Below are 14,335 nucleotides of genomic sequence, written 5' to 3'. Positions count from 1 at the left end.
CCGCTGTGGGGCACTGCACTCCGCTGCTGCAAGTGAGCGCCAAGACCACCCTTGCACCACCGGGCAGTGCTCACTTGCATTTAGCGCTGATCGCTACCAACAACCTGAGGCGACTGATGAACCTGGCAAGTCCATTTCCAAAGGCTGGTCTAACCAGCGCATCCCACGGCCAACATGAGCGACAGTGACAGCGACGACTACCAGATTGAGGAGCCAGTCCTCGCTGAGGATGACCCCATGCGGGGCTTCGTGCCCACATCGTTCGGCAAGACATCAAAGGAGGCGAACATCGCAGCACAGATCGAGCAGACCCGGAGACAGGTCGAGAAGCCCGTATCGCAGAAGCAGGGAAAGGAGAAGGCCGCTTCTAGCGACAGCGACAGCGACGACGACTCTGACGGCTCGGATTCAGACGACGAGGATGAGGCCGAGAGATTTCCAGTCACCCACGAGATTGTGCTCAAGACGCACGAACGCGCCGTCACCAGCATCGCCCTGGACCCTGCTGGCGCGCGCATGCTCAGCGGCTCTCTCGACGGCACTGTCAATTTCCACGACTTCGCGTCCATGACGCCGACAACTCTGAGGGCCTTCAAGAGCATCGATCCTTGGGAGACCAAGAAGTCAGCGGCGACGGATTCCCATCCGATCCAACACGTCGAGTTCAGCCGGCACTCGGGCAGTGTCTTCCTCTGCGTCACTGCCCACCCGCAGGCGAAGATCATGTCGAGGGATGGCGCCATCGTGACCGAGTTTGTCAAGGGCGACATGTACCTGCGGGACATGAACAACACGAAGGGCCACGTCGGCGAAATCACCACGGGCACGTGGCATCCCACGGACCCGAACCTCTGCGTCACGGCGGGATCCGACAGCACGCTGAGGATATGGGACATCAACAACAAGAGAAGCCAGAAGGAGATCATCGTGTTCAAGTCCAAAGCCGCGGGCTCGGCGGGACGCACAAGGATGACGGCGGTCGCGTGGGGCGAGTCGCCACAGGGGAGCAGCCCGGTCATGGTGGCTGCCGCCCTGGATGGGTCGCTGGTCATGTACAGCGGCAATGGTCCCTTCACGAGGCCTGCGGCGGAGATCAAGGACGCGCATGGGCCCAATACCTGGACCGGGGGCATCGACATCAGCCGGGACGGCCGGATGGTGGTGACCCGCGGCGGTGACGGCTTGGTCAAGCTTTGGGACACGCGCAAGTTCAAGCAACCGCTCGTCAAGGTCGAGCACGCTTCCACCTCGGACCGGTACCCGATGACGAATATTAAGTACTCGCCCGACTCCCGCTTCATCATCACCGGGTCTGCGTCCGGTCACCTCCACATCCTCAACCCGGCCAACCTCCGGCCCGAGCACGTCACACCCATCACCCCGGGGATACCGCTCATCGCCGTCGACTGGCACCCCAAGCTCAACCAGATCCTCACGGGCTCCGCCAACGCCGAAACGCACGTCCTCTACAACCCATCCCTGTCCACGCGCGGCGCGCTCGAGGTCATGTCGCGGGCGCCGAAGAAGCGGCACATCGACGACGACCCGTCACTGACCATGGACCAGAGCGGCCTGGGGCTGTCGGGCGACGCGATCGTGGCGCCCGGCGCCCTCGGCGGGCAGAAGCGCGGCGGCAGGTCGCGGGCCACCCCGCGCGGGCCGCAGGCGCAGCAGATCACGCCCTTCATGCGCAGCCAGCCGGACGAGAAGCACATCTCGGAGAACATCCCGCTCAGCCGCATGCTGCACGAGGACCCGCGCGAGGCGCTGCTGCGCTACGCCGACGTCGCGAAGAAGGATCCCGTGTTCACCAGCGCGTGGGCCAAGACCCAGCCGGTCACGCAGTACGCCGAGCTGAGTGACGAGGAGGCCGAGGAGGGGCCGGATAAGAAGAAGGTTAAACGGTGATGCGAAGCTGGGGCGTTATATATATGTATGCGGCTGAAAAATAAATAGGAGGGGGACAAAAGTCGTCCATCTGACGGTCTTCTGGAGATCTGCTGGGTGCTCAAGGAAGCATTGGGATTTTAGACGGAGTATAGTATGCATGATACCACGGCGTTGTTGCGTTCATCTTTTGGCTACCATAGATTGAGCCGGGGGCAGACAAGTGAAGAGCTGTCGCCTTGACACAGACTATGAACCTTATTTAATTTTTCTGAAGAGTTGCTCTAGCTGTGATGCTACAACACAGATGGGTTCTCAGGACTCCAAATCCACCTCTGTAAGTTGGAGAGTGGCACTCAATAAACAAGTGCTAGAATACACAGGTATCAACGCCTCGAACAATCTCAAATACTTGAGGTCGCTGCAACCAAAGGGAACACACGGTAACGGGACGAAACATGATGGGAGGGCTTATCCCGAGGCTCTTGTTTGTAGGAAACCACGGTTTTGCAGTCGTAGCTTCACAGTGTTTGCACTGTACCAACGCGGGTCTGGGGCTTTGCCGGGAACAGCACTTTAGTTTGGCATTACATAAGCCGTGCTGGAGTCTGCGCTGGAGACTGGAGTCCACAGCACAGCTCGCCTCAAGCATCGCCGCGCCAATTCGGTCACTGCTGCCTCACCCTCTCCGTCCATCAAGGGGCGACCGCGCGCATCAAAAAAATCACCAATCTCATCCGCGACGCATCGAGGCCATCTCGAAATCGCCGACCCCCGAACGCGCTAATCCCCGCGCCTCCGCAGAGCAACCACACGACCCCAGTTGCCTTCGGCCGTCTTTCTTTTTTTCCACCACGCCAATCCGCCCTCTTCCTTATTTTCCTTTCCTCCTCCGCCCCTCACAGCACGTCGCCAACCCAGGCGCGGCTGGACCACCGTCCGCATTCCCTCCCTCCATCGAGCTTGGACGTCCCGCCGACGCGATATCCCGCTGCGCATCCCGAGCCGCCGTCAACCGTCCGCCGCCCGCACCGGTTTTTTGGTCGCATCGCTGCTGCCGCCGCATTGCCGCGTTTATTTTTTTCTGGACACGCCGGAACCCTTTGGCATTGCCGCCCTTCGTTTGTCGGCGCAAACCGCAACCGCGGCGGCGTACAACATCCCAACCAGGGGTCCACCGCCCCTCGATCGCGACTGCCGGCCTCTAGATATGCGCAGACAGTAACGTCGCATCAGCCAATTGAGATCGCGTGGGACTGCCGAGTATTCTTGCTGCCGTCAACATGGCGAGTGTGCAGTTGCCGGCTGCGGTGCAGCATCCCGGCTCCGTCCTCCCGGCGAGCATGACCCAGCAGCAGGCTCAGGAAGTATTCATGGTCCGTCGCACCCTCCCCTGCCGCTTCTGAGAAAAGCAACCCTGGCCTTGCTGCGCCCGTGACCGTTCCTCCGTATTTGCTAACACCCTTAGCAGAGATTCCAGCAGATGAAGAAACAGGGCGTTCCCAGCACAGACCCGGAGTTCATCAAGACCCAATCCATTCTTGCCGCTCTCCAGCGACAGAGCGAGTTGCGGAAGCAGCAGCTGCAGTTGCAGCAGCAACAGCAGCAGCAGCAACAGCAACAACAACAACAACAGCAAGCAATGCAAAATGGGGCCAACGGTCTCGTCAACGGAGCTCAACCTCCGCGTCCTGCCCAGCCCGCGGCTGCGCAATCAACCATGCCTCCCGCGACGACATCACTTGGCGCATCTGCCCTGCCGGCCACCGCTAACGGCTCTGCGGCGCCCGCAAATGCTGCTGCACCGGCGCAGAACCAGGCCAGCCAATTCACACCAGCGCAGCTGAGCCTGCTCTGGACACAAATCAAGGCCTTTAGGATGCTTGGTAAGAACGCAGGCGTCCCGATCCAGATGCAAAGGGCCATCTTCGAGCACAGGGCGCGCCGCCGTGCATCCCTGGCCGCCAAGCAAGGTCCTCAGTCCGCCTCGGTCGCTGCCGACTCGGAGACGCCTACGCAAGATGGTGTGAAATCCGATGCGCAAGGCAACTCCGCGTCTGTTCCGCAGCCTAAGGCCTTCAAGACACTGAAATCTCCGTACGACGGCGGGCTCGTTCGAAAGACCATCTCTTATATGGACCATGGCCGGCGCAAGAATCGCCTCATCATTCCCGGCATCTTCCCGACAGGCATCGACTTTGAGCAGCTGAGGGCCGACCGCGAGAAGATCGTCTTCAACCGCATGAGCGCGAGGTACTCCGAGTTGAAGTCGCTCCCTGGCAACCTGGCGCACTGGGACGCCTCCAGTGATGTCCTCGTGGCCGACGACACTGCGAAGAGGAAAGCCATCATTGAGATGAAGAAGTTGGCCTTGTATTCCCGGCAGCGCGCCCTGAGGGACAAGATCGGGAAGCAGATGATGCACTACGACAACCTGGCCATGACCACGAACCGCGCTCAATACCGCCGCATGAAGAAGCAGAACGTCCGGGAAGCCCGCATTACCGAGAAGCTGGAGAAGCAGCAGCGCGATGCGCGCGAGAACCGGCAGAAGAAGAGGCATGACGACCAGATGATGGCGCTTTACAATCATCGCAACGAGGTTCTCAACGCCGGCCAGAGCCAGCGCGGCAAGATGCAGAAGCTCAGCCGTGTCATGTACAACCATCATTTCAACATCGAGAAGGAAGAGCAGAAGCGGATCGAGAGGACCGCCAAGCAGCGTCTACAGGCTCTCAAGGCCAACGACGAAGAGGCCTACCTCAAGCTGCTCGACCAGGCCAAGGATACGCGTATCACTCACTTGCTCCGTCAGACCGATGGCTTCCTGCACCAACTCGCCTCCTCCGTCCGCGCCCAGCAGCGGGAGGCCGCCGAGCGCTACGGCCAGGACATCGATGTGCCTGACAGCGACGAGGAGGATGAAGAGGATGAGGAGAGCAGCCGCAAGATCGACTACTACGCCGTCGCCCACCGCATCAAGGAGGAGGTCACCGAGCAGGCCAGCATCCTAGTTGGCGGCACGCTGAAGGAGTACCAGCTCAAGGGCCTGCAGTGGATGCTGTCGCTCTACAACAACAACCTGAACGGTATCCTGGCCGACGAGATGGGTCTCGGCAAGACGATCCAGACCATCAGTTTGATCACGTACCTGATCGAGAAGAAGCATCAGAACGGCCCCTACTTGGTCATCGTGCCGCTCAGCACGCTTACCAACTGGAACCTCGAGTTTGACAAGTGGGCGCCGTCGGTTGCCAAGGTCGTGTACAAGGGACCTCCCAATGCTCGCAAGATGCAGCAAGAGAAGATCCGCCAGGGCAAGTTCCAGGTCTTGCTCACGACATACGAGTACATCATCAAGGACCGGCCGCTGCTGAGCAAGATCAAGTGGTTCCACATGATCATCGACGAGGGCCATCGCATGAAGAACACCAACTCCAAGCTCAGCGCCACCATTCAGCAGTACTACAGCACCCGCTTCCGCCTTATCCTTACCGGTACCCCTCTACAAAACAACCTTGCCGAACTGTGGGCCATGCTCAACTTCGTCTTGCCCAACATCTTCAAATCCGCCAAGACGTTCGACGAGTGGTTCAACACTCCCTTCGCCAACACGGGTGGCCAAGACAAGATGGAACTCACGGAAGAAGAACAGATTCTCGTCATCCGTCGCCTGCATAAGGTGCTGCGGCCGTTCTTGCTACGTCGCCTCAAGAAGGATGTCGAGAAGGATCTCCCCGACAAGACGGAGAAGGTCATCAAGTGCAAGTTCTCGGCCCTGCAGGCTCGCCTGTATAAGCAGATGGTTACACACCAGAAGATTGCAGTCAGCGACGGCAAGGGCGGCAAGACGGGCGCCCGTGGCTTGAGCAACATGATCATGCAGCTCCGGAAACTGTGCAACCACCCGTTCGTGTTTGACGAGGTCGAGAACCAGATGAACCCGGCCAATGTCAGCAACGACCTCCTGTGGAGGACGGCCGGCAAGTTCGAGCTCCTGGACAGGATTCTTCCCAAGTACAAGGCGACGGGCCATCGCGTGTTGATGTTCTTCCAGATGACCGCCATCATGGACATCATGGAAGACTTCCTCCGATACCGAGGCATCCAGTACCTCCGACTCGACGGTACCACCAAGTCGGAAGACCGGTCCGATCTGCTCAAGGAGTTCAACCGGTCGGATTCCCCTTATTTCATGTTCCTGCTTTCCACCCGTGCCGGTGGTCTCGGGTTGAACTTGCAAACCGCCGACACGGTCATCATCTACGATTCCGACTGGAATCCTCACCAGGATTTGCAGGCTCAGGATCGTGCGCATCGTATCGGCCAGAAGAACGAGGTGCGAATCCTGCGGCTGATCAGCTCTGCGTCCGTTGAAGAGAAGATCCTCGAGCGCGCCAGGTTCAAGCTGGACATGGACGGCAAGGTCATCCAGGCCGGTCGCTTCGACAACAAGTCCTCCGAGACGGACCGCGATGCCATGCTCAGGACGCTCCTGGAAACGGCGGACATGGCCGAATCCGGCGAGCAGGAGGAGATGGACGACGAAGAGCTCAACATGATCCTCGCTCGGAACGAGGAGGAGCTTAACATCTTCCAGAAGCTGGACGAGGAGAGGTCGCGCGATCCTATCTACGGCACCGCTCCCGGCTGCAAGGGTGTGCCCCGTCTCATGGCCGAGGACGAGTTGCCCGATATCTACCTGAACGAGGGTAATCCGGTCGAAGAAGAGTCCGAGGTGTTGCTCGGCCGTGGTGCCCGTGAGCGCACCAAGGTCAAGTACGACGACGGGCTCACGGAGGAGCAGTGGCTCATGGCCGTAGACGACGACGAGGATACGCCCGAGGCGGCGGCCGCGCGGAAGGCGGCCCGCAAGGAGAAGCGCGAGGCGAACAAGCTGAAGCGCTTGGCGCTGCTGAACGCTTCCATGGAGAACTCGCCGTCCGCCAGCCGCGCTAGCACCGAGGATGTCGAGACACCGGTCAAGAAGCGCGGGCGCAAGCCGGGCAGCAAGAACCAGGAGAAGCGCAAGGCAGAAGACGGCGACGACGAACCGCCTGCTAAGAAACGCCGCGGACCGCAGGGACGTCCGAAGGCAGTTAGCACGGGCGCGAGCGAGGCCCGTCTGTCGCCGGAGCTGCGCGAGAAGCTGCAGAAGAGCCTGAGGCGCATCTTTGACGGGCTGATGAACCTCGAGGTGGACGACGACGAGCCGGAGGAGAAGCCCGACGGCGACAAGGACGACGACGACGGGCCGCCGAAGCGGCTCATCATCGGGCCGTTCGTCAAGCTCCCGCCCAAGCGCGACTGGGGCGACTACTACCTCATCATCGCCAACCCGATCTGCATGAACGACATCCAGAAGCGGATAAAGAAGGAGGAGTACAACAGCCTGGCGGACATGCGCAAGGATCTCGACTTGATGGTCAGGAACTGCAGGACCTTCAACGAAGAGAGCAGCGGCATCTGCCAGGATGTGAACCTGATCGAGGTGAGCCCTTGCTTTTGTTCTCCCTTCCCCCTTCCCCTCTTTCTTCCATCCCAGCCAGCTGAGCTAGTTCAATATTAACCACTGTCGACGACATCCAGGCCTTCTTCAAGAAGGAGTTCGAAAAGGAGCTCTCGGAAAACCCGGACCTGCGCGCCCTCGAGGATCCCTCCGCCTCCTCCTCATCGCCGTCTGCCCCAAATACCACCAAGGAGGGCTCGGCCGCCCCCTCGACCGCAGCCACCAACACCAGCACCGCCGACGGCACCCGCAACACCACGCCCAGCGGCCCGCCCACGCGCATCAAGCTGGTGTCGGGCTCGTCCGCGGGCGCGGCCAATGGCGGGCCGGTCAATGGCGCGGGCGGCGGCAGCGGGGCGGGGCAGAGCGACGAGGAGTAGATGGACCTCATCGTTTATCGGGACGAGTGAGCAGGCAGAGCGGGCGTCCTTGAGGCCTTTTTTTCTTCTCGCCTTCCTTATCTAGAGACGTGGGGTGGTGCGGGTGGGCGGTTTTTATGCTCTGGGTGGTTTTGGGTCCGGTTGGTTTCGGTTGGGTCGATACAGACGGATGGATGGGTGGATGGATGGATGCGGGTTTTACATACATACCGCGCGCGCAGACTGGTTGGTGTTTGTTCATTCGCACTTGTATAACGAGGGGGAGGATTGATTCCACCTTCCCCTTCTCTCTCTCTCTCTCTGTCCCTCCCGCTCCGGTTTTTCGGTTCTTGGTTGGGTGTGTGTGTGTGTGATGTGTGTGTGTGTGTCTCACGGGACTGATGGCCGGACGGGGTTTGGAACGGATGGATGGAACGGACGACGGATGGATGGTTGGGGCTTTTCTTTTCTTTTCTTTTCTTTTTTATCATCAAGCGGGTGCGGTGGTGATTGTGTGTGTGGTTTCCCTTAATAATTAAGGGAAGGCGGATTTGTGTATTTATGACTAGGATCAATGGATGGCGGCATGGCGTCCTTTTCTTTCGTAGTATTATTCGGGTTTGCTTCATTGCCTCGGCTGCTGCTTGTGCTGCGCTGCTCTACTCTCCCTGCGCGGCTCTGTTCTGCTCTGCTCTGCTCTGCTCTGCTCTGCTCTGCTCTGCTCTGCTCTGCTCTGCTCTGCTCTGCTCTGCTCTGCCATAGCATGGAGTGTTTATCAAGTGCGGTAATGGTGCTTGCGAAGAGAAGAGAGATGGGCGTTATGTGGGTATATGTTTGGTGCCGTTGAGGAGTGGAGGATAGAAAGGGGTTGGTGGACGGATGGGCCAAGACGAAGTTGGGTGAAGGCTGGTTGTTGATGGGTTGCTTGCGAGGACGGGCTGGTTATCGAGCGACTGGGCGTCTGAGTATGAACCTGTGAGGGCGGCTGTTAATTATGAGCTACATACCTACCTACCTATCTACTACATGCACCAAGCAGAGAATCTTGGTTTACAGCTAACAAGGACGTTAATCCACCTAGGGTTTGGTGTTGTGTCGAGTCAGTTTTCGGCCGTTGAGACTGCGGCGTGTGCATTATAATACATTTAACATGATGGAGTTGGCTTGCTGACTGGGATATTGCGATGGGAAGTTCCATGTCACCCCCTTTCCGAGACACACGACTCCCGTTTTGTTGATGCGACGCAAAAAAACTGATATTCGCTACCTGGTAGTGCCAACAAAGTAGCACGTTCAAAGGGTGCTACAAGTGTTACTCCAGCCGTGTATGACGCAGCCCCCATACGCTCATGTGTGTCCGATGCATGCTCCCACAAACTCCAACCTGACGAGGTACCCAGACGCCGTGGACCCGGATCATCATTCCCATGATGTGTTGCGGCCGACTTGAATCAACCAACCAGACGCCGAAATATGCGTTTCCTGTTTCGTTACCCCATTTTCTTATCCCACACACAGAGCTCCCCCTAATGCGTGACTAGTGCGTTGCTGACGCCCAGCAGGGTCATGCCTAGGAAGGCAAAGAAGATGCTCAAGTTCCTGTTGTGGTTCAGGCTCAGGCTCTCGACAAACAGCTGCAGGGCCACGCTGGTCATGATGCCGGCGGTGACGGCGAAGAGACAAGCGTAGGCGGTGCTATCGATGGCAACGTTGGAGCGGCGGGCGAGCCGGAACCAGGCGACGGCGACGGCGGCCCCGAGCGGCTGGCTGAAGCCGCCCAGCAGCGAGGACCAGGCGACGGCCTTGACGCGGCTGCCGAGGGCCAGGTACAGCGGCAGCGCCATAGCGAAGCCCTCGGCGATGTTGTGCACGAAGAGGGCCATGAAGACGCTGAATCCCAGCGTCGGATTGGCGTGGTTGGTGGCGTAGGTGATGAAGCCCTCGGGGAACTTGTGCAGGGCAATGGCGATGACCGTCTGCAGGCCGATGGAGAGAAAAGCGTTGGTGGGAACGTGGTGGTGGTGCTGGGCCTCCACGTCTTCGCCGCAGTAGGAGTCGCTGTCGTGCGTGTACATGTGTGCATGGGCGTGATGGTGGTTAGGGTGTGGCCGGTCGTCGTGATCGTGCGAACGGGTGCGTATGAGGCGGTATCGAGAGCCCGGCGCGGGCCCGCCGTGTGCACCTTCGCTGTCGGCAACCTCTGTTACTGGACCGTTGGTGAGGGGCGCTGTGGCAGCCCTGGCGAGGGCGGAGCGACTGCCGAGGTGCTTGAAGCACTCCTGGCCGCAGGGGTCCGAATAGCCATAGCATGGCCCATCCTCGTCGCAGTTGGGCTTGGTGTCTCGGAAGAAAGACAGTACGCGGCTTCGGACCTGTGTCATCGAGGGGCGCCTGATGTGTGTGGTCAGTGGCTGGTGGCTGCCGTGAAAATGAGTGACGGCCTCGGGTGCGGGCTCCGAGTCGCCGACGTGCAACTCGGTGTGGACGTGGCCATTCGCCGCGTCTCGAGGGACGTCGGCTGGGAGCAGGGGCGTGGTCTCTGTTGCGCCACTGCTGTGAACTTTGAGGGTGGCCGGCCGGTTCCCCGCGGCCGAAGTTGAGAAGGCTGTAGGCACTGGGGGCCGGAGGTGACCGTTGGGGGAATCGTGCGCCTCGTCAGGGCTGTCGTGGGTGTGGTCACAGTCGACAACATGGGAGGGCATGTATTGGTGCAGCACGCGTGAGACAGCCTGGATGCCGAAAAAGCCGGCGACAAAACAGGCCATCATCACGAAGCCGGCCGAGTGCTCGTCCCACCCATCGTTGGCGAGGTAGCGCATGGCAGACGGCAGCATGCTGTACAGAGCGGAGAACAGCTGGGGTGGGAGTTAGCACGACAGCAGCGTCAGGGGGTTCAGGGGTTCGGCGGGTTTCCGCACCATGACGCCGAAGCTCAGGCTGAGGGACGAGGCGAGGAAGGCATTGCTGTCCTGGATGCGGAAGCGGCGCTTGCTGGGGATGAGGCGGATGGGGATGTCGATGCAGATGACGGATGCGCCGACGATGCACGCGAGGCCGCTGACGCCAGACATGATCCAGCCGCGCGTGTCGTTGTTGAGATCATTGGCGTCCATGGTGCCAGCGTGCTGGCGCCCGGGGACGCGGGGACACTGGGACACTGGGACACTGGGGATCCCGGCACCCGTTCAGAAGACCGGGCCAGCCGGCAACTTGTCCTGTAGCAACAAGTAATAACAATAGGATAGGGCACCCTCAGTGATGCATTGGCTGCGTCCGGCTCGAGGCTTGGAGGGGGTCGGTGGGCGTGCGCTCTCGGCCTTTCTCCTCGAGGACACGATGGCCTGCGAGTTGGACGAGATGAAATCACAAAGAAGGGACTGCGCGGTGCATTGGGGGCGGCGGCCTGAAGGTGACGAAAGGATTCGCGCTCGTGTCATGCGCGAAACGGGTGAGAACCTCGATGGCCCTCCCGCGCAGGCGCAGATGGGAGATAGGTACGTGCAGTAACTAATGTTACGTCTCTGTCAGGCATGACACTCCAGGACCTACAGGTTATGTTGCTTGCTGGTTACCTTAAGGTAGAAAACCTGAAGGTGCGTGCGAAAAAATTGCCCTGCCTGAATCGGAACTGGCATGCTGGGTCGCCTGGGCAGAGGCAACTCAATGCATGACGTTAACGCAAGAGAGGAAGCCTGGCCCGAAGCGGACCGCTCAACGCTCACAACCACACATCTGAACGGAATCACTTGGAATTCTTATCAAAGTGGACATCCTCCCGTAGCTTCCAGGTAACTCTTTGGTTGTTTCCAATAGGTCATCATCAACTGGCCCTGCTGGGTGCTGGAGACTGCCCGCCAAGCTTGCAAATCGCCGCCCTCTTATTCGCCTACCTCTGTGTAACTGGAAGGTAAATTACCGGGTACTTCCAGGGTACAAGGGTCGCTGCAGGGCTGACCGCGCACAGGCAACGGCTTCGAATGCTTCAGCGCCATGCAGGGAGGGGGGTGTCGTGCAACATACGTATATAAGCCTGTCAGCCTTCAAACATACTGTAAGTTCCTGCAACAGATGTTGAACGCTAGAACAGGTCGGAACAAGGCTGCTGAACCCAATAGACTGAAACTACCTCAACAGAGTGTTCATCCAACAGAATGTCAATACATTTAGAGCTCTGAAATGGTAAGGAAAGTCTTGTCTAGGCTAACACTCTATTTTTCCAGTTTCAGGCTGTTTCCATAAAACAGAGCGGATCCATCAAAGATGTCCTGACCGTACTGGAGCTCTATAGACTCCTAAGTTCCTTCCGCTTCCCGCGCGCTTGTAGAGTTCCTGCCTCGTAGTTCAATTGACTGTGACTGCCTCTCTGTAAAATTGTAAATACCATTTTGCGAGGTCCCCAGTTCAATCCCAATTGTAGGCCGTAGAAAAAAAGGTTCTTTGATCGTACCTTATAACCTTCGAACGTATCGAAACCTTCGAACGTACCGAACAAGGCTCGGTAATCTTGTTTTTTTCCATTTTTCAGTATTTTACATAGATTACAACAGTATGTTGAGCTATCTACAGTATATTCTCTCGAACATAATAAAAACAAGGAACATTATTGAGATAGGGACAGTCTAAAAGTGCCCTACAATACTGTTGTATACTACATGCATTCACTAAATAAGTGCTCAATTACCGATGTATTTTCTAACAGCATGTTGGGGCACTAACAGGCTGACCCAGCCCATGTTGTACGACACGCCCCTCCCTGCATGGCGGGCACCTTGATGGCTGCTGTGGTGGGTTGTGTAAGCTGGTCAGGCGGCACAGCGTGCCATGGTAGCCAGATGCAGACACCTTGATGGTCAACAATCCCGATAAGCCGCACTGCACTACTCGTCCTGTGTTACTAATTAACGTGGGACATGCCTGCGTGGTGTAACCGAGCTTGGTGCGGACTGCGAGCTCAGCGCATCTCGACCTGTGGCTTGGCTTCGCGCGGAGCTGGTGTACTGAGGTATGTATTCCGTACACTAGTGTAGACAAACGCCCCAGAGACCGCGAATCGCGTAGGGCTGGGGCTGGGCCCCACTAAAGTAACGGTGCCTGAATGGCAGGAGTGTCTCGCGCCGATCATTCAGAGATGCTTGGCAGCAAAATTTCCCGCCCGGCCCCCATTGGACGAGGCTGAGACAGGCACCACCACCGCCGTCAGCCGCGTGAACGACCGCCGACTTCCCCAAGGTCCCACGGCAGGCACCTAGCTGCCACACAACCAACTGGGGCCGTCAATCGACCACCGCCAGCATGTCGAAGACCACCATCGCCGTGATCGCGGCCGTGAGCGCCGGCGCCGGCGCGGCTGCCACCGCCGCCGTGCTGTCGTTGCGCCCCGACAGGAAACCCGAGAGCATAGCGACGACCACGACAACGACAACGACCACCGCCGTCGCCGCCGCCACGCCCCCCTCGCCTCCCGTACCCGTTCCGGCCTCTCAAGTCTTCAGCACGAAGCAGGCCGCCCCAGTTCCCGCCCCAGCCCCACCAGTCCCCGCGACCCCCTCCGCCGGCTCGAGCGCCGCCGCGCCCGTCAACCCGGCCGGCATCTTCGAGTACGGCTTCCCGGGCCCCGTGTCCGACCTCGGGACGCGCCAGGCGTTCATCTCGGCCTACGACCGCCGCACGCGCAACCCGCACTACGTGGTCGAGCACATCACGCCGGCGTCGCTGGCCCTGCGCGACGGCGACCGCAAGAACAGCACCTTCCTCGAGGACCCGCTGATCCCGGACAAGTTCCAGGCCAAGCTCAAGGACTACTTCCGCTCGGGCTACGACCGCGGCCACCAGGTGCCGGCGGCCGACTGCAAGTGGTCGCAGAGCGCCATGGACGAGACCTTCTACCTGTCCAACATGTGCCCCCAGGTCGGCGACGGCTTCAACCGCGACTACTGGGCCCACTTCGAGGACTTCTGCCGCCGCCTGACCACCCGCTACCCGAGCGTGCGCATCGTCACCGGCCCGCTGTACCTGCCGCGCCGCGACCCGGCCGACGGCAAGTGGTACGTGCGCTACGAGGTGATCGGCAGCCCGCCCAACGTGGCCGTGCCGACGCACTTCTACAAGGTCATCTTCGCCGAGGAGTCTCCCTCGTCGTCGTCGTCGTCATCACCCGGTTCTGGCCCCGTCGCGCTCGGCGCCTTCGTGCTGCCCAACGCGCCCATCCCCAACGACAAGCCGCTCGCCGACTTCGAGGTCCCCCTCGAGGCCGTCGAGCGCGCCAGCGGCCTCGAGTTCGCCGCCAAGCTGCCCCCGCACCGCCGCAAGCGCCTGTGCGCCGAGACGAGCTGCTCCATCGTTGTCAAGGAGTATGCCGAGCGGCAGAAGGCGTTTGCGAAGAAGTAAGGGAGGTGAAGGACGGAGAGGGGAGGGGGGCTCCGGCGCCTGTTGGAGCTTGGACTGTGCTGCTGTGTAGCAATATGGGACCGTATCTTGGTTGGGTGCATAGCAGAGGTTTCTGGTGTTTTGGCTAGGCATGCTCGGGAGTACCAGCGAGCGAGCAAGCGAGCGAAGGCGGGTTGGCGTTTGCCTGCGATGT

The 14,335-nt window shown here is 59.6% G+C and overlaps 4 protein-coding genes across 4 annotated transcripts; 3 read left to right on the top strand and 1 right to left on the bottom strand.

The window, feature by feature from the left end:
• The first annotated feature begins 85 nt into the window (after positions 1-85).
• THITE_2119839 (uncharacterized protein) lies at positions 86-2,051 on the top strand. Its single transcript, XM_003655722.1, has one exon. It carries the CDS (start codon positions 175-177, stop codon positions 1,906-1,908), a length of 1,734 nt encoding a protein of 577 aa, XP_003655770.1. The 5' UTR covers positions 86-174; the 3' UTR covers positions 1,909-2,051.
• A 1,119-nt stretch (positions 2,052-3,170) lies between these two features.
• On the top strand, positions 3,171-7,776 carry THITE_43808 (SNF21-like protein; the record flags this gene model as incomplete). Its single annotated transcript, XM_003655721.1, has 4 exons — positions 3,171-3,263; positions 3,359-7,378; positions 7,477-7,565; positions 7,629-7,776. 4 exons carry the CDS (start codon positions 3,171-3,173, stop codon positions 7,774-7,776), a joined length of 4,350 nt encoding a protein of 1,449 aa, XP_003655769.1.
• Positions 7,777-9,117: 1,341 nt separating this feature from the next.
• Positions 9,118-11,128, bottom strand: THITE_2119834 (uncharacterized protein). Its single transcript, XM_003655720.1, has 2 exons — positions 10,674-11,128; positions 9,118-10,610 (listed from the first exon to the last, which is right to left on the bottom strand). The coding sequence occupies exons 1-2, from the start codon at positions 10,866-10,868 to the stop codon at positions 9,282-9,284; spliced, it is 1,524 nt and encodes a 507-aa protein (XP_003655768.1). The 5' UTR covers positions 10,869-11,128; the 3' UTR covers positions 9,118-9,281.
• Positions 11,129-12,867: 1,739 nt separating this feature from the next.
• Positions 12,868-14,236, top strand: THITE_2119832 (uncharacterized protein). Its single transcript, XM_003655719.1, has one exon. It carries the CDS (start codon positions 13,048-13,050, stop codon positions 14,140-14,142), a length of 1,095 nt encoding a protein of 364 aa, XP_003655767.1. The 5' UTR covers positions 12,868-13,047; the 3' UTR covers positions 14,143-14,236.
• Positions 14,237-14,335: the final 99 nt, after the last annotated feature.

The sequence above is a fragment of the Thermothielavioides terrestris genome, chromosome 4, assembly GCF_000226115.1.
Source record: "Thermothielavioides terrestris NRRL 8126 chromosome 4, complete sequence".
Classification (NCBI taxonomy): domain Eukaryota; kingdom Fungi; phylum Ascomycota; class Sordariomycetes; order Sordariales; family Chaetomiaceae; genus Thermothielavioides; species Thermothielavioides terrestris.
Note: the sequence above shows the minus strand (reverse complement) of the source record. Positions and strands in the feature narration are given on the sequence as shown.